The sequence below is a fragment of the Eschrichtius robustus genome, chromosome 16, assembly GCF_028021215.1.
Source record: "Eschrichtius robustus isolate mEscRob2 chromosome 16, mEscRob2.pri, whole genome shotgun sequence".
Classification (NCBI taxonomy): domain Eukaryota; kingdom Metazoa; phylum Chordata; class Mammalia; order Artiodactyla; family Eschrichtiidae; genus Eschrichtius; species Eschrichtius robustus.
The window spans coordinates 91,462,487-91,481,816 of record NC_090839.1 but is presented as its reverse complement, the minus strand read 5'-3'; the positions used below and the strand labels follow the sequence as shown (position 1 = coordinate 91,481,816).

Genomic DNA, 19,330 nt, shown 5'->3' with positions numbered 1-19,330 from the left:
CACACGTGTCCCCCGTGCCCGGCCATACGCTGGCCAGCTGGCACGTGCAAACCTGGAGCCTCCACGGCCCCCACCCCCAGCCAGTGCACACAGGCCCACCCGCACGTGTGAAGGCACGCACACATTGGCACACGTGTGTCTGGGGCACTCAGAGGAGTACAGCTGGGCCTCTCTCTGCCAAACTGTGCACCGTGGCCCTGAAAAGCAGGTCCTCAGGACCACAGCTGGGGAAGGGTGATGGTGACGGAGATGGGGCATGTTTGGGCCCGGCGGCTGAGGCATCCCACTCATTTCGGCCCTACTCATTCCCACACTTGATTCTTCAAGGAGGAAACACGAGACCTTGCAGTTAGGACCTGAAGTTGTCAGCCTGTGGTCCCCTGCTTCCTCCTCACCACCAGCAGGGACTGACCTGTGACTGTGTCAGCCAAGGATGACCCTTGCAATCTGAGCAGGGGGCTGGGGGAGGACATCGGGTGAAAAGAGGCTGAAGAAAGCCTTGGGAGAGGTAGGGAGGGCCTGGGGACAGTGCCACGGCTGCTGTGCACATGTGTGCAGGTCGTGCACTGAGCAAGGATAAACGACTGAAATCCAGCTCATGCTCTGCTTACCAAGCTGCAAAGAAGAAGCACCTTTTCCCATGCAGTGGCCCTAAGGTTCTAAGGACCCAGTGTGTACACATCTCAGCCTGCATGGCCGGGTCCGTGTTTCCCCGAGACCCCGTGCTGACGCAGGGCTGTGTGTACATGTGTTTATGTGCCGGCATGTGCTCCTACCCTGGAGGATGCCCAATCAGCCCCCAGGCCAGGCTCCCATGGGCAGGGCGGCACATCCCTGTCTGGCCCAGGATGCTGCAGTTCCCACGCTGTCACAATGGCCACGCAACCAGGTCCGCCCCGCCCCCCCCCCCACACCTGGGGGACGGAACCTAATCTCAGCCTATTGAAGACCTGAAAGCCGTGGCCCCTGCCCTGAGCCAGCAGACGGCCCCGCCCGGGACACCTGATCCACCTCTGCCCTCGCCTCAAAGGGGGACACTGTCCCCCGCCCCACCGGCATAGATGGGGAGAAAAACTGGGTCGCTGGCATAGAGTGACAGCAATGGCAGGCAGGGACAGGGCGGGGGTTGGGGGGGGCGGCCACCCCCCAGGCACAGCCAGTCCCTGAGGATGCTTCAGGCCTGAAGAAGATCTGCCCCAGGGCACCCAGCCCTGCCGGGGCAGGGGACTGGCCTCAGATCACCAAGGAGGGGTTCAAGTTTGGCAGCCAGCTGAGAAGAGAGAGAAGCCACCTGCCTAAGACCCCACATTGGGTTGGGGACAGAGCCAAGGCTGGGGACCCTCCCTTGTCCCACCTAGAGGGGTGCCCCTAGGCCATGCTGCAGGGTGGGGGTCTGGGGCCTGGGTCTGGGCATAGCTCAGGCCACCTGCCCCCGCACCTCCTGGGCCAGGCCAGCCAGCAGCGCGGGCCTGGGTATGTCCACCTCCTATTCGGTTTCCTGGCGGGACAGAACCACCCAGGGGCAGCCAGGGAGAGTCAGGCCTGGCCAGGAGCTCCTTCTGGGATCAGCGTCCCAAACTGTCTCTGACCAAGGTCCGTGCACCACTGCCACCCTGTCTGTGCTCTGAGTACTGGGCCCTCCTGTAGACCCGTGCAGGGGAGGGGGCCCTGGAGCCTCAGCCACACAGGACTGCAGGACTTCCTGGGGTGCAGGAGACACACAGGAAGTGAAGCCCCCAGATGCTCATTCTCAGGGGTGGCTGGAGATGCGAGCTGACTGCTCTGTGACTCTCAGGGCCTCCGTCTCCCCACCTGTGAAATGAGACTTGGCTCCTTCAGGCTCTTCTAGCTCTTGGTACACCCAGCAAACTCAGCTCTGTTGGCTTGCCACGGTCACGTACTCTCCGGGTGCCAGGATGTGCGCTGGGGCTGGAGGGGACCAAGGATTGACAAGAAGGGAGTAAACCTGGAAGACTTCCCCAAGGAGGGGGCAGCTGAGCAGGGAGGCTGAGCTGGAGGTGGGGTGGGACACAGGCAAAGGTGCCGGCTGGGAAGGCGGGAGGAAGGAACGTTGGTTGGCGGAGCCCCGGGGTGTGTAGGGGGCAGGCAGAGATGCTGGGATGTGGGCAGGCCAGCCCGCCCGAGAGGGTGGTGAATGGGGAGCCAAGGAGGTTGTCGGACCAGAACGCCATTTCTAGGATTCAGGGGCCATCCAAGACCACACGGCCGGCCCCTCACGCTGCTCCAGCTCCGGGCAAGGACTCAAGCATCTCAGGCTTGGAACTGGCCTGGGATTATGATCCACCTCCTCCCGCAGGTGGCCAGGGAAACCGTGGGCCAGAGAGGTGCGCGGGCTCTGCCACGTGGTCCACAGGGTGGGCTGGCTTCAGCCCTGCCCCCGAACCTTGGTCCAACCGGGTCAGGTGCTTGAGAAGAGAAAGGGGCCACGGGGCCTTTGCAGGGCTGACATCACTGTCAAGCTAAGTGGCCCTCCAGCAGACCCCAGAGGTTGCCCGTGGGCCACCTACGGGCTCGCTCCTTCCTGCAGCTTCCTCTGGCAGTGGGGAGATTCCTGACGTCCGCAGTGGTTGCTTGGCAAACATTCACGGTCACTGCAGCTGTGCCGAGCCGGGAGCCAGACCTCCTCTCCGGGTGCACCAGGGAGGGGGTGTCGGACAGGAGGGCGCTCCTTTCCTGCTTGTCAGATGGCGGTGGTACACAGCACCACACCCAAGTGTGTTCTAGAACGGGGGTGGGGGCCCCGGGGCAGACCACCGCACCCCACCACTGTGTGACGCAGGTCAGCTCACTTCCCTCTCTGAGCCTCAGCTTCCTCATTTGCAAAATGAGACCGGGAGACACGCCCTGCTAAGCCTGTGACCCTGCAGCCCCTCCACTTTCCTGCCTGCCCCCCTCCGCCGGCTCCCACCCTCCCTGCAGCTGGCAGAGTGGACCAAGGTGCCCTCTCCTCAAGGCCTGGTCGGCAGCAAGTGGCACAGCCGAGGGGCTGTGGGAGCGGGTGGGAGCACTTGCATTTGAGGGCAGGGTCGGTGAGAAGCCCCCGGCGCCTGGGGGCAGGAGCCGGGGCCCCAGGAGCTTAACCTGGCAGACACATCGGCAGTTCCGCCTGCTGCTTCTGTCAATACGAGCCTTCCTGTTTTGGAGATTAAACCTCGGCTGAGCAAACAGCTTGCAAGGAGGCCCCTCCCGGCCACCTCCCCATCCCCGGCCTGTCCCAAGGCTGGAGCCACCTGGAGGCTGTGAGGGGTGGCAAGGCCGGGAGGGAGCCCCCTTCCCCACGCCAAGCCCTGCACCACACCCCAGGCCGCCCCCAGCCCCCGGCCCAGCCCCCACTGACCCCTGCCCAGGCCTCCACCGGAAGCCCCCTGTGTAATCCTTCCGCCCGGGGCGGGCGCACTGTCCCAGCGCCCGGCTGCCGCACCCTCTGCCCTCATATAACCTCCTACAGGCGAGGGGGAGCAAGCCGCTCCTTGAAGCCTCACTGCCAGGCACATGCCCACCTGGGAGCCACCCCGAGCGCCCCACGGAGGCCCGAGCCCGGAGAGAGACCTGTCATTTCACTGGTAATTGCTCCCCCTCCGCCTCTTGGCACTGTGGGCTGGAAAATTCTTTGTTTAGGGCCTGTCTGGCATGTAGTAGGACGTTTAGTATCATCCCTGGCTTCTACTGACGAGATCCACTAGTACTGCCTGACCCCAGAGGTGTGACAACCAAAAATGTCTCCAGGCATTGCCAACTACCCCCGGGGGCCAAAATCACCCCTAGTTGAGAACCCAGGGGCAAGCCCTGCAGACAGTGCACAGACAGCTACACTGGGGCTGCAGAGGGAGGGCAGAGCCTCAGAGGCCTGGGCCTCCCTCTCGTGCTGGCCTCAGCCCAATCTTTGTCTGGTCCCTCCAGCCTCCCACCTCCCTTCCCACCAGGGTCCACCCACCTCCGAGCAACCTGGCCCTGCCCTCTTCCGAAAATTCTCCCCAGACTCAGATTTACTGTTGGCAAAGGCTCCCAAGGAAGGGAGGAGGGAGCACAAAGGCCGACGTTGCCCCCAGACCCCTCCCAGCTTCCTCCCTCTCTGGCCGCAAGGACACAAGGCCCAGAGGGACAGACAGATAGGGAGGCTCAGGGTTGACTCCTGGTGTCTGAGCTGAACCGAGGTTGCTTCTCCTCCTTTGATAAAGCAACCTGGACCACACCCCTCTTGCTCACAAAACTTCTGGGGCTCCCCGGTGCCTCCCCAGTCCCTCCCCAGCCCGACCTCCTGAGCCTGGATCCTGAGGCTCCGGCTAACCTCTCCAGCCTCATCTCCCACTGCTCCTCTCCCCACACCCCCATCGAAGCACACAGCCTCTCCAGTCACCCCCGACTGCCTTCCCTCCCACCTCTGCCTGCCCAGACCTTCAAGCTGCAGCGTGACAGTCACCATCTTTTCCTGGAAGCCTCTCCTGAAGCCTTGTACCCCCAGCCCTGGCACAAGGTGGATTCTCCCTTGCCCAGGCCCCTGGCACACTTGGACTTGACCCATCTTCCAGCCCCTACCACCCTCTGCCTGTTTGGGGAACATCTGGGTGCTGGAAGAATCCTCCCCAGGAGACTGTGAGCCCCCTGGAACCAGGTGCTGTGTCTGAGTCACCTCCTACACTCCCCTGGAGCCAGAGCTGGGAATGGAGAGAGCGCCCAGGGATGCTAATGGATGGGTGGGTGAACGGACAGCTGGATGGACAGACAGACAGATGGGTGGATGGGTCCATGGTGGCAGCTTATCTCTCTGGGGCTGTGACTGCCGCTCCTGGGCATGTACCCCTCCCCCCGCCAGCTTCCAGGGCAGCCCAGAATATCAAGGGATGTCACGTCCAGCCCAGAATGTCAGGGGATGCCACGTCCAGCCCAGAATATCAGGGGATGCCACATCCAGCCCAGAATATCAGGGGATGTCACGTCCAGCCCAGAATATCAGGGGATGTCACGTCCAGCCCAGAATATCAGGGGATGTCACGTCCAGCCCAGAATATCAAGGGATGTCACGTCCAGCCCAGAATATCAAGGGATGCCACATCCTCCCCCGTGCCGGTGAGCAAGAGGGAGGACAACGCCATCCCGTGTTCCAGATGGAGGAGGGGCCTGAGGTCAAAGGAGAGAGAGGCAAGTTCAGGATCACGCAGGAAGCAGGGCTCCCTGGGAGCCAAGACTCTGAGCCCGGCTACCCCATCCGGCCCGGAGCCCCTCCTCCCACTGCTCCTGGGGTCTGGTCCCATCCACTTGGGCACAGGGTCATGACTGGGGCAGGGGATCATGCCTGGAGCCTGGCAGGCACCAGCACAGCCACGGCTCACCCCTGCCCAGCACAAGCTAGCCATTCTTGGGAAGACAAAGGCCAGCTGGGGCAGAGGGGCTCTGGTGTCTCCCTGGTGGGAATCTGGCCCCTGCAGGACGTCAGTAATGGGTTCTGGCGGTGGGGTTCTGCCACCGGGGGCTGCAAATCAGATTAGCTCCGTCCAGCCCCGCGGCCCAGATGGCCCCAGCATAGCCACCAGGAAGAAACACAGCTGCCAGCTCTAGGCCTGCCGCCCTCACTGTGTGCGCAAACCCTGGTCCCAGGGCTGAGACACCCTGACCTTCCCGTGGGGTCGAGGGCATCCTTCTTCCCCTCTCTGGACCCCTGTGTCCCATCTGTAAGACCAATGGTTTGAGTGGGACCTTTTGAGGCCTTCCTGAGGCGGCACAGTGGGAAATGCCCATTTCCCAGTGCAGGGCAGACACATAGCATGTGGTCATTTTCATGGGGGTCAGCTCTGCCCTGAGGCCCCATCCCCACTGCCAGCTCAGAGTTCAGTGGGCAGCCCTGCCAGGCCTCCTTTTACCCCGAGACCCATGTTCCCCTGAGCGGGAAGGGGCTGGGGGGGAAGGAATGCTCTCTTGAGTCTCTGTATGTCCTCATCCATCCATCCATCCATCCATCCATCCATCCATGCATCCACGCTCCCCGAAGCCTTGTTCAGCCATCCAGGCCAAGTCGGCCTGGCTGCTCTGACCACACCAGGCCCCAAGGTTCAGGCCAAAGGGCCAGGACACCAGTGTTCATTGGTGCTTTACATCTGCAGAGTACCAGCCCCTAGCCAGCCCAGGGTTGGCAGGGCGGGGCAGGTACCAGCTATATCCCTATTACAGAGTCAAGTAAAATCCTGAGACCTACAGAGAGAAGGGAACTGGCCCAAGACCACACAGAGCATGGGTGGGGGGTGAGGGGCTCCAGGCAGAGCGAGCCGGCAGGCAGGCGGAACTGGGCCGGGGGCTCATTTGCAGCTGTAGGCTGTCTGTTCTCACGGGTGCACTGCCACCCAGACCATCAGTAATGCGGATCAGCTGCCGTCGCCTGCTGTGCCCCCTCCCTCCTGCACCGAGCTTCTAAGCCAACCCCTCTCCATTACCTCCCCTCCTGCCAGCACTGACTCTTCGTCCAGAAGCTTCTGGGCCACCGCGGGCATGCCACTCACTGCCCCTTAGGAAGCCCGTGGGCACCCTGGCATCTGGGGCTCCCACGCTGTCTCTTTTCCTCGGACGCCCTGACGGCAGCCTTGAGGACAGGCCTCTCATGTCTGTGTCAGATGGGGCAGCGTGAGGCCCCTGCCCGGCTCCACCTGCCGGCCACCACCTCGTGGAGGTGGGGACCGTGCCCTCCTTCCCTCTCTGGGCTCTGCTGCTGGGCTGGGAAAGGCTGTTCCCAGGACTGCCTTGGATGACTCCCTTCGAGTTAATGGGTCACCCATTATGTCTCCTAGATCTTCCCAGGAAAGAGACACTCAGGGGAGGCCAGCCCCAAGTCTCCAGGAGCCGGTGGGGAAGGGGCTTCTAGAACCCGCTGGGACTGATTCCATTTGCAGGAGGCCCCAGGCTGAGCCCCAGCCCGGAAAGGGGGCCTGAGCTCGGACGGGCACACAGCACCTCCTCTGAGCTGACAGGGAGGCAAGGAGAGTCCCCTGGGGCCTCGCTGGTCATGTGGGCCCCCGTCCTCGGCCACCTCTCCACCCAGCCTCGTTCGGCAGGTCTCAAGCCATTCTGCCACCCGGCTGCCCAGGAGCCCCACTCTGGGGCTGGTGGAGGGGCCGTGCCATGCCGAGCGGAGGTCAGCTGCCCAAGAGGCGCACACACCCATGTCCCTGGGCGAGAGGGCCAGTCCGCCTGCTCGCCTGACTTATTGCCCGTCGGCCGGCACCTTATAAGATGAACAACAATGGCATCCTTGTGTTATGGGTGGCGAAACTGAGGCTCAGAGGAGGAATGTCCCGGGTCCAAGGTCATAAAGCTGAGAAGTGGCCCCTCTGGGATTGGAAAGCAAGTAGTCTGGCTCTAGAAGGCCCCAGCCCCAGGGCTGTGTCCCATACCTGGGGAGGACCCTGGCACAGCCTCTCCCCCGTCCCCCTTCCCAAGGACCCTAAGGCCCCAAGGGGTTTCCTGGCAACCTGGTCAGCCCTCCCCATCCCTTCCCTGGGTCCCCATTTCCTGTCCTGGGCCCAGCTCCTCCTCCTCTCACCGCCCCCCACCTCAGAGCTGTTTGGCCCAGTGGGTCCCTGGAGGGAGCCTTTGGGTCTAGGGTGAGGGCAGGGGACGGGAGTGCCTCAGGCTGGAGCTGAGCCTAGGGAAGGGGGCGGGGGTGGCTAGGCCGCCACCCCCCTACAGTTTTCAGACCTCAAGGAGTCACCACGAAATTCCATTCTCCTGACAGCAAAGAAATTGAATCACTCTTGCCAAAGCCCATGGTCCCCACAAGAATGCTGCAAAGCTTTGTCCTGCTGTTCCCAGACAGGAACTCACACCCAGGTCCCCCCACTCCCACCAAGCCTGGCTGCAGAGAGGTGCAGAAAACCCCCTGCTGGCCTCTACACCGTGCGCCTGCCAGGCTGCGCCACTGCCCCTCTCTACAGTTGTTCCTCCTCCTTGCTCCCCGAGTACAATGCAGCAGTGCTTCTTGAGCCTCAACTTGCTTTCTGTACAATGGGCACATCACGTCTGCGGTCTGGTGTGTCAAAGGCACAGCAGCCAGGACTATGTAGCACGAACCGGGAAGCACGAGTCGGAGAAAGCAGGGATGCTCTGGGGTGCGGAGCAGGGGGGTCCCGCCCCTTGGGTCGGGGCCATGGAGGGGTTGGCTCACAGGACCTCATCAGGTGGGAGTATGGGGTGGCATGGCTTCACGCTGCTGTCCCTCCTACCTCTTGCAGAATGCTCAGCACCTAGTGGGTACCACTTAATATGGGTGCCACTGACGGAATCCCAGGTACAGGGCACAGTTCATGCAAAGATTTGGGGGCTTGACGGTTTGGGGGCTGTTAGAGAATGGGGAGGCATTGCAGGGAGTAGCAAGAAATGGAGCTGGGACCCATTTGGGAGGTATGTGGACACCAGGCTAGGACTTGAACTCAGGGGCCATGGGAAACCATCAAAGATTTTGACCTGTGAGTGTGTGTGTGTGTCAGGGGCATGGGGGTCTGATTAAGCTGTGTGGTTTCTGAGCAGAGAATCAAAAGAGCAGGTAGACTGGGAGCAGGGAGACCAGGGTGGAGGCTGCTCAAGAGGTCCAGGGGAGAGAGGAAGGCCGTGAAGGAGGCTCCCTCTCAAAACAGCCCAGGAATGGGATAGATAAGCATCAGTGGTGGGGCGAGGGAAATGGGGCACAGAGACCCTTCAGACAGGAGGCTGGAGCTGTGCTGGGGCTCAGCTGACTGGGGGTGGCCCACCCCGCCATCGGGTCCATTTCCCCCCTGCCCACCCCCACCTCTCCAGCTGACTAGAGGCTCCAAGGCTGGGCTCTGGCTGATGGGGGAGGGGTTTATGGCAGGAGGTGACTCCATGGGAGTCTTGTCACTTGGGCACAGCTAGCACCATCTGCTCAGGCATCTGCCTGCCTGAGGTGGCGCCTGCTAATTACCTTGGGGGTGGGTACAGGAAGAGGCCTGGGAACTCCCATCCTCCACCGCACCCCATCCCAGAGGGGCAAGGGGTAGGGCCCCAGGGCCCTAAGAACAAATGGGCCAGGCGAGAGTCTGGAACCCGGGCCAGACATTTACACAATAAATCTTTATAGAGCACCTACTACGTTCCAGGCCCTGTTCTCCGCAGTTGACATTCCGGTGGAGGGAAAGGGACTATGAAGGGGTGCCATCGAGCAGAGGTAAGCGCTATGAAGAAAACGGGCCAGCGGGCAGAGTGAGCGCTAAGGGGGTACCAGTTTAGCCGCTGTGGTCGCCTAGGGCCTCCTTAGGAGGGGATTCGGAGGAACTGAGGAGGGAGGGGAAGGAGGCAGCCAAGCGGAGAGCCGCCCCTAGCCGCGCTTCCGGAAGATGCTGCGGGCGGGCGACTCAGACTTTGATTTCGCCACGGGGAGCCCTTGGCCACTTCCTTGCCCCTGGTCCCTAACCCTCAACCCAGGCTGTCGGCGCACATTCCTGCCGCCCCTGCTCGTGCGGTGGGCTGGCCCAGCCCGTGGGAAGGGCCGGGGGGTGGGAGCCGCCGTGTGCCGGGGAGGCGGGGCGGGGGCACAGCTGGGCCACATCTGGCCCGAGAGCAGAGGGACCAAATGGGACAGAAGGCGGCCTTTCATCCCGCGCGGGGAGGGGCGATCTCGGTTTCTTCTCGGGGCGCCACGGGGCGCCCGAGGATTTCGGGGAACCAATCCTCTGCCCTCCGACGTTGGGCAGAGACGAGGAAATTAGCTCGGGGGCTAGGGATGGAATTTCGTAAGGTGCTTTCTCGCTGGAACCTCGTGTCCCTACCTGTGGCTCAGGTGGCTAAGCACCTCCTCGATATCAATAAAGGGTACTCTGGACCGAGCGGTCAGGTCCACCCAGGCAGCAGCCCTGTTACAAGGCCTGCGCCGTCCCTAGGGCAGGAAGCCGGGCTCGGGAGGGGAAGGGTGGAGCGAGGAAGGAAGGACGTCCCCCGCGGGACGATTGAGCCCGAGGTCCCTGTCCCAGAATCCCCATTACAGCGCCAAGGGCGCGCCCCTCCGCATGTCAGACGCCGAGTATAGCTCCGGCCGGCGCTGGCCAGCCTGGGTTTCCCCCTCAGGGCCACTGGGGCGGGGCGAACCCACATCCCCAAGCCGCCCCGCTGCCCGCGGGGGCGATCCGGGCGGGGCGGGGCGGGGCGTGCACGTGCGGACCGGGGGCGGGAGCCCACAACGCCCGCTCGGCAGTTCCCAGACCCCCGCCGCGGCCCCACGTGGGCTCTGCCGAGCATCTGGGGCAACCTGGAGAGGCCCCGCCCCAGGGCCCAGGAGCCAGTGAGCTCGTGCTGAAGGCGGGGCCTCACTCAGGGCCCCGCCCCCGGAGGGGCGGAGCCAGGCTGGGGAGGTTTAAGAGCGCGGGGCGCGGGCGGTGCACTGCTGGACCTGCCGCGGGACACGAGATCCTCGGCGCCGGAGTGAGGGGCAGGGCGCACCGGGCAGGGCGCGCGGGGCTGGGCGCACCGCGCGGCCGCCACCCCACCATGCTCAAGCGCTGCGGCCGCCGCCTGCTGCTGGCGCTGGCGGGCGCGCTGCTCGCCTGCCTGCTGGTGCTCACCGCCGACCCGCCGCCGCCCCCGGTGCCCGCTGAGCGCGGTCGGCGCGCGCTGCGCAGCCTGGCGGGCCCCTCGGGGGTGGCCCCAGCTCCTGGGCTGGAGGCGGCGGCGGCACCCGGGGCGCTAGTCCGCGAGGTGCACAGTCTGTCCGAGTACTTCAGCCTGCTGACCCGCTCTCGTAGAGACGCGGGCCCACCGCCCGGCAGCGTCCCCCGCCCCGCAGGCGGCCATCCGCGGCCCCCGGCCGAGCCACTCACGCCGCACGACGTCTTCATCGCGGTCAAGACCACCAAAAAGTTTCACCGCGCGCGCCTCGACTTGCTGCTGGAGACGTGGATCTCGCGCCACAAGGAGATGGTGAGCCCCCGCAGCCTGGGCAAGTGGGCAGGGGAGAAGATGCCCTCTTGTCCAGCTGGTGGCAGCATCCGATGGGCGCCAGGCTGCATCTCTGTACAGCCACTGGGAGTATCGGGGGGTAGTGACGCCAGTCCAGCCCTTTCCAGCCCAGTTTTCCTGGTGGGGCCACTCTCCCCATGCGGCTGTGGAAGTGCGTGCTGGGGACCCATCCCCAGCCAACTCCCAGGGCCCTGGGCGGCCTGCGCTGACCCTCCACCAGCCGCCAGTGCCTGGGCTTGGTGCCCTGTGATGCTTCTTGCCCCCCAACACTGGAACTCATGAACTGGGCATTATTGTCCCCAAACCTCCCCAAGGCAGGTTCTGCGTGGGGCATCACCCTGGGCTCATACCCTTCCCTGGGAAGAAGACTCTTTCCTTAGAGGTGGAGTGGGGTTAGGACCCCCGGGCACAGGGCCAGTCCCATCCCCATCCCAGTCTTTGCAATGGGACAAGTCACTGTAGAAAATATTCTGAAGTTGAGGGTGGGCGTTAGTGGGCCCTGGGGAGTACATCTCAAAAGAAAGAGAGCACGGGGTTTCAGAGCCTGCGCGGCGGTCCTCTCTCCACAGTGCAGAAGTCTCTGGAGCCTGGCACCTTGTGCTCGGTACATCCTAGCCGAGCATCGACTTCCTCCACACACATAATAAAGACACACCCCACTTTGAAAATCTCCCTCCAGGCTGCAGCAGGACGGCTGGGTTGGGGCAGGACGAGGGCAGAACGTGAGCCCTGCGGGGGTGTGGGGTGGGGGGATATCCCTGAGCTGGGAAACTCAAGGGACAAACTGGGTATCTGGGATGAGGGTGAAGGACCCTTGACCGGGCTGGGGGCTCAGAGAAGAGCCCACACCACTTCCTCCCTGTTTCAACCCTCGAGGTCTGGTGGGGGGCCCTTCTGGCCTGGCTGAGCCCTGTTTTGGGGCAGGGCCCTGGTGGGGTCCTGATGGGACCTGGGGGGGCAGGGTCCTATCTGGTCCAAGCATGGGGAGGGGGCCCTGGGAACCCCATGGCAGCCTCCTGGGAACACAGCGTCCCTTTCCCAGGGGCTCAGCAGGCCGGCAGGAGGGGGCAGCGGGGGCTGCGGGTTTTGTTTGGCTGCTGGGCCGTTAGGATTCCCAGCGCCGGGCGGCTCTCACGCCGGCCGCTTGGGCAAGGTAACAAAGCCCCTTTCTCCAGTGGAGAAAGGCGTCCGGCCTCTTGTGTGCAGCTATGTGCTCCATGGGAACCGCCGCCGGCGTGCTGGCCACTCAGGTTGCCTGGCGATGAGGGCCTGTGGGGTCCCCCACATCCCTGAGTGACAGCCCTTGTGGGGCACCACCCCTGAGCCGGGCACCATCCCCCAGGACTCTGCCTCCCTGCTGTGTGACCTTTGGCAGTGTTCAGCCCCCTCTGGGCTGCCACCAGCTCTGAGCACCCCTCGTCTTGGACTTTGGGGGCTTTCTCCAGCAGAGGGAATATGGTCAGGGGGTTCTCAGGTACCAGTCCCAGCCAAGCTAGGTGACCTTGGGCAAGACCAAGGGCCTCTCTGACCCTCAGTCTCCTCATCTCTGAAACAGGGAAAGCATTGCCCTTCCAGTAGGGTGTCGTAAAAGAGGACTGGCAAAGCCTAGAGATATAGGGAATGAGCCCAGGGAGTACTCAGAGTCGGGGTGGAGGCGGTCCCTCCCCTGGACCCTTTGCTCCCCGTTGAGGGGCCACTTGGGTTTCCTTCTCACCCCAGGGCCCCCACCCAGGAGAGGCCGAATCTGTCCCCAGCAATCGGTTCATGTGTCACAGCAAGCAGGAACCCCTCTTACGGTGTCCTGTGGGGGAGGGGTCCTTGAAACTGTTTCAACAGAGAGACCTCCTTTCCCAGCCCTGTGGGGGGTGATTCAGACCCAGTCTGATGGGGGAAGACTCAAGGAAGTCAGGGCCGCAGCGGGGGAAACCCAGAGAGGCTGTGTGAGCTGAAAGTGGGCATCTGACCCGTGTTGGGGAGGGAGGGACTTCCTGGAGGAGGTGCCATTTGAGCTAGACTGAGAGAAGAAAATGCCCTGAAAGGGCAATTGGGCATCTTGAGCACAAGCATGGGGGGTGTGCAAGAAACTTCCAGCAATTGGAGTGACTTGGGTGGGGGTGGTCAATAGAGACCACACTGTGATGGGCCTTGAAGTCCAGGATGAGGGGCTGGGCCTTTGGCCCACACTTTCCTCCCCCATCCCTCCCGGAGTGGGCCAGGCTGCAGCGGCTGCCACCGCGGCAGCCACAATTGTCGGGGGGAGAGCCTGGCATCCTGTGTTTCTTTGAATCGCAGCTCCAGGAACAATGCCGCTTCCTGTGGGTGTCCCCCCCCCCCACAGCCAGCCCTGCGGCCCTCGCTGCCCTGCTCTTCCTCCTCCAGCCCTGTCGTTTTCGGGGAAGTGGGGAGGGGTCTGGGCGGGGTGGGGGGGTGTCTTGGTCCCTGGAAGGCATGGCTGGGGTGGACCAGCACCGCCTCTGCCCCGGGGTGTGACTGCAGACTGGGGGCTGCCCCTCTCTGGGCCTCAGTTTCCCCACTTGTACACTCGGGTCGTAGTGGTGCCCTCCTCTCAGGGCCGTTAGGGAGATGAAAGAAGAGAAGGCGCCGGGGCACTCTGCTCTGGGCACCCGTGAGCTCTGGTTCCGCCCATTGCACAGAGGGCAGAAACTGAGGCTCTGAGCAGTGGGTGAGGCCCGCGGCCGGGCAGCCCGTCCCCTCCCCTCCTGATTGCTCTGATGTGGGGAGACCGGAGGCCCGGCACCCGCACACCCCACACCCCACGCCTCCAAGCACTCCCCTCTGAACAAAGGTGACTTTAATCTCCGTAGCCTTGGGCTGGGTTTTTAGGGCACCACCAAGCGCGCGGGAGAACAGGCCTCCCTTGATCTCATTAAGAAAGCATTTTCCTTTTAATCCAGTGGCGGCAACGGCGCGTCTGCACGGGCCGGCCTCGTCCTCCCACGGCATTCCTGGGCTGAGATGCTGGGGGGGCTGGATGCGAGTCTGTGCGTGCGGGCCGCCCTGGGGTGTCTGCTCTGGAAGGAGGGGGTGCGTGCGTGGAGAGGGTGTAGAAGGAGCCTGCCACCCCCCTTAGCTCTCTCTAGGCCCAGCCAGCTTGTGGCCTCACTGAGAGTGTGCCCAGGTCTGGGCTCAGGCTGGGCAAGGAGCTGGGGCTGCCAGTTGAGGGTGGGCACCACAGGCGAGTCCCCCAGGTCGCTGGGTTCGTGCTGTATGCCAGGCCTGCACACGCCGGCCCCTCCCTTGCACCCGTTTGTACACAGAAGGAAACCGAGGCCTGGTGGGCACGGAGGTGGGGGGTCTCCGGCTGCCTGTGCTCCTGGCACCCTCCACCGGGCCCGCGCTTTGCACTCAGCCGCGCCTGGGTGTGCTGGGCGGCACGCGCTGGGCGGGCCGGGCAGAGGAAAAGGAACATTCCTCCCCGTGTGCCGACGGGCCCAGGCGGGCGCTGGCAGCTCCTGGCCCCTCCCCGTCAGCCCCCCCCCCCCCCCCCCCGCTTCCGCGGAGCGATCCTGGCAGGGGTGGCCCTGTGCTGGCACAGGTGGAGCCCTGATGCGGCCTTGAGCAAGGCGAGCAGCAGGCGGGGCTGCACGGATGCTGGGGGCGCTGGTCACTGCGCTGGAGCACGTGAGGTTTCCCGCCTCAACCCCGCGGACCGTGTCTCCTTAGAACCCTGGAGGCTGCTTTGGCTCAGAGAAGGTGACCGGCTCCGCTGGCTGGTCACGCAGCCAGGGGTGCGAGGGGGGCCCCGGTGTTGCGGGCCCAGCCCGGAGGACTGCTGGGCTGGGGCCACACCCCAGCCTGCCGGACCTTGTGCCCAGCCCGGCCCAGTTAACCAGGCCAGCTGTATGGTAATGGGCTGTGCGGCCACTCCCGCTTAACGCGGCCGAGTTCCCCTCACAGCGCGGCCCAGGACAAAGCTGGCGGACAATGCCTGGTGATTCACCCTCTCTCCGGGCCCTTTGTCCGCCTGTGCTTGGCGGCCGCCCAGCAGAGGCCTTTGTCCCCGACTGATTGAGACTTGGCTTCCCAAAGCCGACCTCCTCCGCCTGCCCCCCCCCACCCTCCGCCCCTCCCACAGGCTGGGCACTGTGTCAATAAGGGTGTGTGCCCCGCCAGGTGTGCAGGGCGGGCCGGGAGCCGGTTACCTGGCGGGTGGGCGGGGCACCGCACCTGGCTCGTGCCGGCGCAGCTGCCGGCTGACCTTGGGCCCAGCTGTCGAGGTAGGGGGTGGGGTGGGGTCTTCCTGGGCCCCCAGCCCACTTCCACTCAGGGTAGGCACTTGAGCCCCACTCTGCATGTGGGGAAATTGAGGCTCAAAGGTGGGGCATGGGCGTGACTGAAGGATCCCTGTGAAGCCGCAGGGTGCCCAGCCCTGGACCCCACGGTGGCCGGGGGCCGGGGCACAGAGCTGCCTGTTCAAGGCCGTATTTCTCCCTGCAGACGTACATTTTCACGGACGGGGAAGATGCAGCCCTGGCCAGGCGCACGGGTGAGCCCTGGACGTGGGGAGGCAAGGGGGGCTCCCGCCCAGAGGAAACCCTCCCCTCTGGAGAGGTCACCGAGGCCACGGGCCTGGGAGGGCAGTTTACTCAAGGGGTTTGCTCAACGCTCCGCCCCACCACTCGCCCCCCCCCCCGCCCAATTCTCATGCAAATGAGCCCCTTTCAGCGCCCGGGGCCCTTTGAGCTGGTGTGGCGGCAACAGGTGGCTGGTGCTGGGAAAAAGCCGCCTGAATGGGCAGGGGCGGGGTGGGGCGGGGCCCCCAGGAGGGGGTTGGGCTGGGCGGGGGGTGAGATCACTGGGCCTGGGTCCTGCTCGAGGGAGGGGTTGAGGGGGAGGCCACTGCAGGCACGGCTTGAACCCAGGGCGCCCCGAGACAGACTGCCACCCACCCTCTCTTGCTCTGCTCTCACGGGGCCTGCTGTGTGACCCCGGGCCAGGCCGCCCTCGCTGAGCCACCCTGGACCCACTCACAGCCCCTCCCCTTGTCCGCAGGCAACGTGGTCAATACCAACTGCTCGGCTGCCCACAGCCGCCAGGCGCTGTCCTGCAAGATGGCCGTGGAGTATGACCGCTTCATCGAATCGGGGAGGAAGTGAGTGCTGGCCTTCGGCCGGGGCCCGGGAGCGCCCCCTCCTCGGGCTCCTGCCCTGGCAGTGCCCCCCGCGGGCCGCCCTGACGCCCTGCCTCGCCCCAGGTGGTTCTGCCACGTGGACGACGACAACTACGTGAACGTGCGGGCCTTGCTGCGGCTGCTGGCCAGCTACCCGCACACGCAGGACATCTACCTCGGCAAGCCCAGCCTGGACAGGCCCATCCAGGCCACGGAGAGGGTCAGTGAGAGCAAGGTGGTGAGTGTCCCGCCCACACAGGCCTGCGCTGAGCGGGGGCGGAGGCGGGAGGTGTCCCTGCAGCCTGGGGGGGAGGGTCTGGGAGTCTCACCACGTGCCCCCTCCCGCAGCGTCCCGTCCACTTCTGGTTTGCCACCGGCGGGGCTGGCTTCTGCATCAGCCGAGGGCTGGCCCTGAAGATGAGCCCTTGGGCCAGGTGAGTGAGTGCCTTGGGGCACAGGCGAGGCTGCCCCAGGTCCCAAGGTCCCCCCGCTGGGGGCCTGGCTTGACTCCTCTTCCCAGCACCCGTGTCCCCAACCTCACGTGTACTGGCAGGGTGACAGGGTGAGTCGCCCCTCCACTGCCCGCCAGCCACCAGGGTGGTCAGGACCCCTTCCCGCGTCCGGCAACCCCCAACTCCCAGAGAATCATCTGGCTGGTATGGAGGAGGGGGCTGTCCTGGGCTCAGGGAGGGGGGGAGCTGCCAGCGGGAGAGCCCGTCAGGGGCACGGGCTGGGCTGCGCCCTGCCCCGCCGGGCATGTGCACCTCCTTCTTGGGCCTGGCCGGGGTGACGCTCTGCCTGGTGGGGTCCTGCCCAGCTCCCGCCCCGGCTCACTCCGGCCCTCCGGCCCTCCCACAGCGGAGGCCACTTCATGAGCACGGCCGAGCGGATCCGGCTGCCGGACGACTGCACCATCGGCTACATCGTGGAGGCTCTACTGGGCGTGCCCCTCATCCGCAGCGGGCTCTTCCACTCCCACCTGGAGAATCTGCAGCAGGTCCCCACCTCCGAGCTCCATGAGCAGGTGCGCTGCCTAGCAGCCCGGGAAGGGATGGGGACAGAGGAGAGCGGCTGGGAGAGGAGGGGAGGGGCAGGTGGGAGGGAGGAACGAAGTGGGGTGGGGGAGGAGGGCCGGGGGGTGGGGGTGGGTCGCTGTGTTAAACAGGTCACGAAAGGCCCTGCTGTTGGTTGCCTCCCAGACACCCCCCTCCCCCCACCGGCGCGGCCCCCGCTTAAGTCCTGCTGTCCATCCTTCCCGCCTCTGTCTTCAGTGGGATGCCAACTCTGTGCCTTTCGGGTCTTCTCTGTGCCAGCAGATATTCTCTGGCCACGGCTGGCAACACCACCAGCCCCAGCTGAAGCCCCCCTTGGACTTGGCTCCTGGGGGTGCAGAGCCGGTGGGGTGTGGTGCGACGTGGCTCACGGGCCTTCCTTCTCGGTCCAAGGGTGGGCAGGAGACAAGGCTGTTCCCTCATGTGGAGCCACACACGTGCCAGCCTCGGGCAAGGGCAGGGTGGGGTGGCATTGGCACCCCTCCTAGCGTCACTCTGTCCCTCCCCCTGCAGGTGACCTTGAGCTACGGCATGTTTGAAAACAAGCGGAATGCTGTCCACATTAAGGGGCCCTTCTCAGTGGAGGCCGACCCATCCAGGTGAGGAAACTGCGGCCCAGATGGGGGCGGGGCTCACCTAGGGTCCCTTGGGGTCTGCTGCAGCTAAGCAGGATGATGAAAGAGTACCCCCAGGAGCCTGCTTGGGTGGAAGAGGGCCCCCGGTGCTGTGAGCTCAGTACCCGCACCCCACACGGACCAGCCCCCAACTCTGTCCCCACAGGTTCCGCTCCATCCACTGCCACCTGTACCCGGACACACCCTGGTGTCCCCACACTGCCATCTTCTAGCAGCTACGGCTGAAACCCTGTCCCCGGGCACCCCTGGTATCCAAAGGGCCCGGGGACCCCTGTTGTGCCGCCCTGGCCTTGGCATTCGAGGCTCCCCCAGGGCTGTGCCTGTGTGTGTACTGTGTGCCCATCCGTGTAGCAGACTGCTGGGCAGCTCTGCTCTGCCGAGGAGCAGGCATGGCACCGCCCGTCTGTCTTTCCGTGTTCCACCCCAGAAGGATTTGTAAGTCAGAGGTCACTCTGAGGGCCGGTTTATTATTATTCTGGGGTCTTTGGGCTGCATGGGGGCCAGAGGCTGCTCTGCAGCGATGTGCAGGTGCCTTTCCCTTCCCGCTGAGCGCAGGCCCAGCGCTGCGGGCGCCTGCCCCCTGGGATCCTGGCTCCTCCTCAGAGCCCCCAGGACAACTCACCATGCTCAGTGCTGCGAGGAAGCTGGGTTTGGGGGGTGTGGCCCGAGTCCCCTCCTCCCACTGAGCTCTGGCCTGGGTACCTGGGTGCCGTGGCTCCAAGTAACAGCAGCCCCCGTGGCCTTGCCGCTGGGTGACGTGCAGCGCCGTCCCGGGCAGGGGTCTTCCCCGCTCTCTTGGCCATCTTCCCTTTGTGACCGGGGAGTCAGCTGAGGCTCTTATCTCCTCTCCGAAGTAGAGAGAAAGTCGCCCATAGTGGGTGTGTCTGTAAATATTGTGACAGTATTTTTTACTGTGCTTGTTTTTCGAAAGGGGGTGGGTACAAAGTAGGGTGTTTTTGTCTGTGTTTTCGGGGGGTTGGGGAGGGTGCCATTTTATCTTTTCTGTGGATCAGAAAAAGCAGAAGCCAAACTTGGGATAATCTTTGTTGTTAAAGCTGATGGAAATGTCTAACACTCTGTGTATTTATATGTCGTGGTATCTGGCCTCTCCCTGCCCACCTCCTGCATAGAACCTGTCTCCTACCAGCCCAGCTTGGCGCACCTGACCAGTGAGGTGTGTTTTGTCTTCTGTTTTTCCTTCTGCAAAGACATAGCTAGGAAAGTGAATGATAAGGGAAAAGTTCTCAGGGAATTGAAGTGTGTTGCTATGGTGACGTCCTTTGCTGCGAATAAAGATGCTCTTTGGGGCAACCTGGGCATCCTGGTCTTGGCTGGAAGTTGGGCCTGAGCTGCAGGTTCATGGAAGCTGCACCAGGGGGGCTGGGGGCTTGTTTGCACTCGTGTCGGGGAGGTGTGTAGAGACCCCCAAGCCAACTATTGTGGGAAGGGAACTTGGGATCTAAATAGCAACTTCCAGGTACCTGAGAGGCATGACCAGCCCAGGTCACCCTCGGACATAGGGGGAGATCTCTGGATGTACA

The 19,330-nt window shown here is 64.1% G+C and overlaps 1 protein-coding gene across 2 annotated transcripts; it reads left to right on the top strand.

The window, feature by feature from the left end:
• Window positions 1-10,412: 10,412 nt before the first annotated feature.
• LFNG (LFNG O-fucosylpeptide 3-beta-N-acetylglucosaminyltransferase) lies at window positions 10,413-19,105 on the top strand. 2 transcript variants are annotated; one of them, XM_068524589.1, is made up of 8 exons: window positions 10,413-10,932; window positions 15,430-15,478; window positions 15,985-16,084; window positions 16,187-16,322; window positions 16,451-16,536; window positions 16,961-17,126; window positions 17,668-17,753; window positions 17,935-19,105. In XM_068524589.1, the coding sequence occupies exons 1-8, from the start codon at window positions 10,504-10,506 to the stop codon at window positions 17,999-18,001; spliced, it is 1,119 nt and encodes a 372-aa protein (XP_068380690.1). In that variant the 5' UTR covers window positions 10,413-10,503; the 3' UTR covers window positions 18,002-19,105. The 2 variants fall into 2 exon arrangements, with proteins under 2 accessions (XP_068380690.1, XP_068380689.1); XM_068524588.1 differs by having other exon boundaries at window positions 16,187-16,340.
• The last annotated feature ends 225 nt before the right edge of the window (window positions 19,106-19,330 follow it).

Coding starts and splice junctions, on each gene's coding strand:
- LFNG (XM_068524588.1), top strand. CDS start 10,504: ATGCTCAAGCGCTGCGGCCGCCGCCTGCTGCTGGCGCTGGCGGGCGCG. Junction 16,085..16,186: donor TTCATCGAATCGGGGAGGAA/GTGAGTGCTGGC, acceptor GCCTCGCCCCAG/GTGGTTCTGCCACGTGGACG. Junction 16,537..16,960: donor AAGATGAGCCCTTGGGCCAG/GTGAGTGAGTGC, acceptor GCCCTCCCACAG/CGGAGGCCACTTCATGAGCA.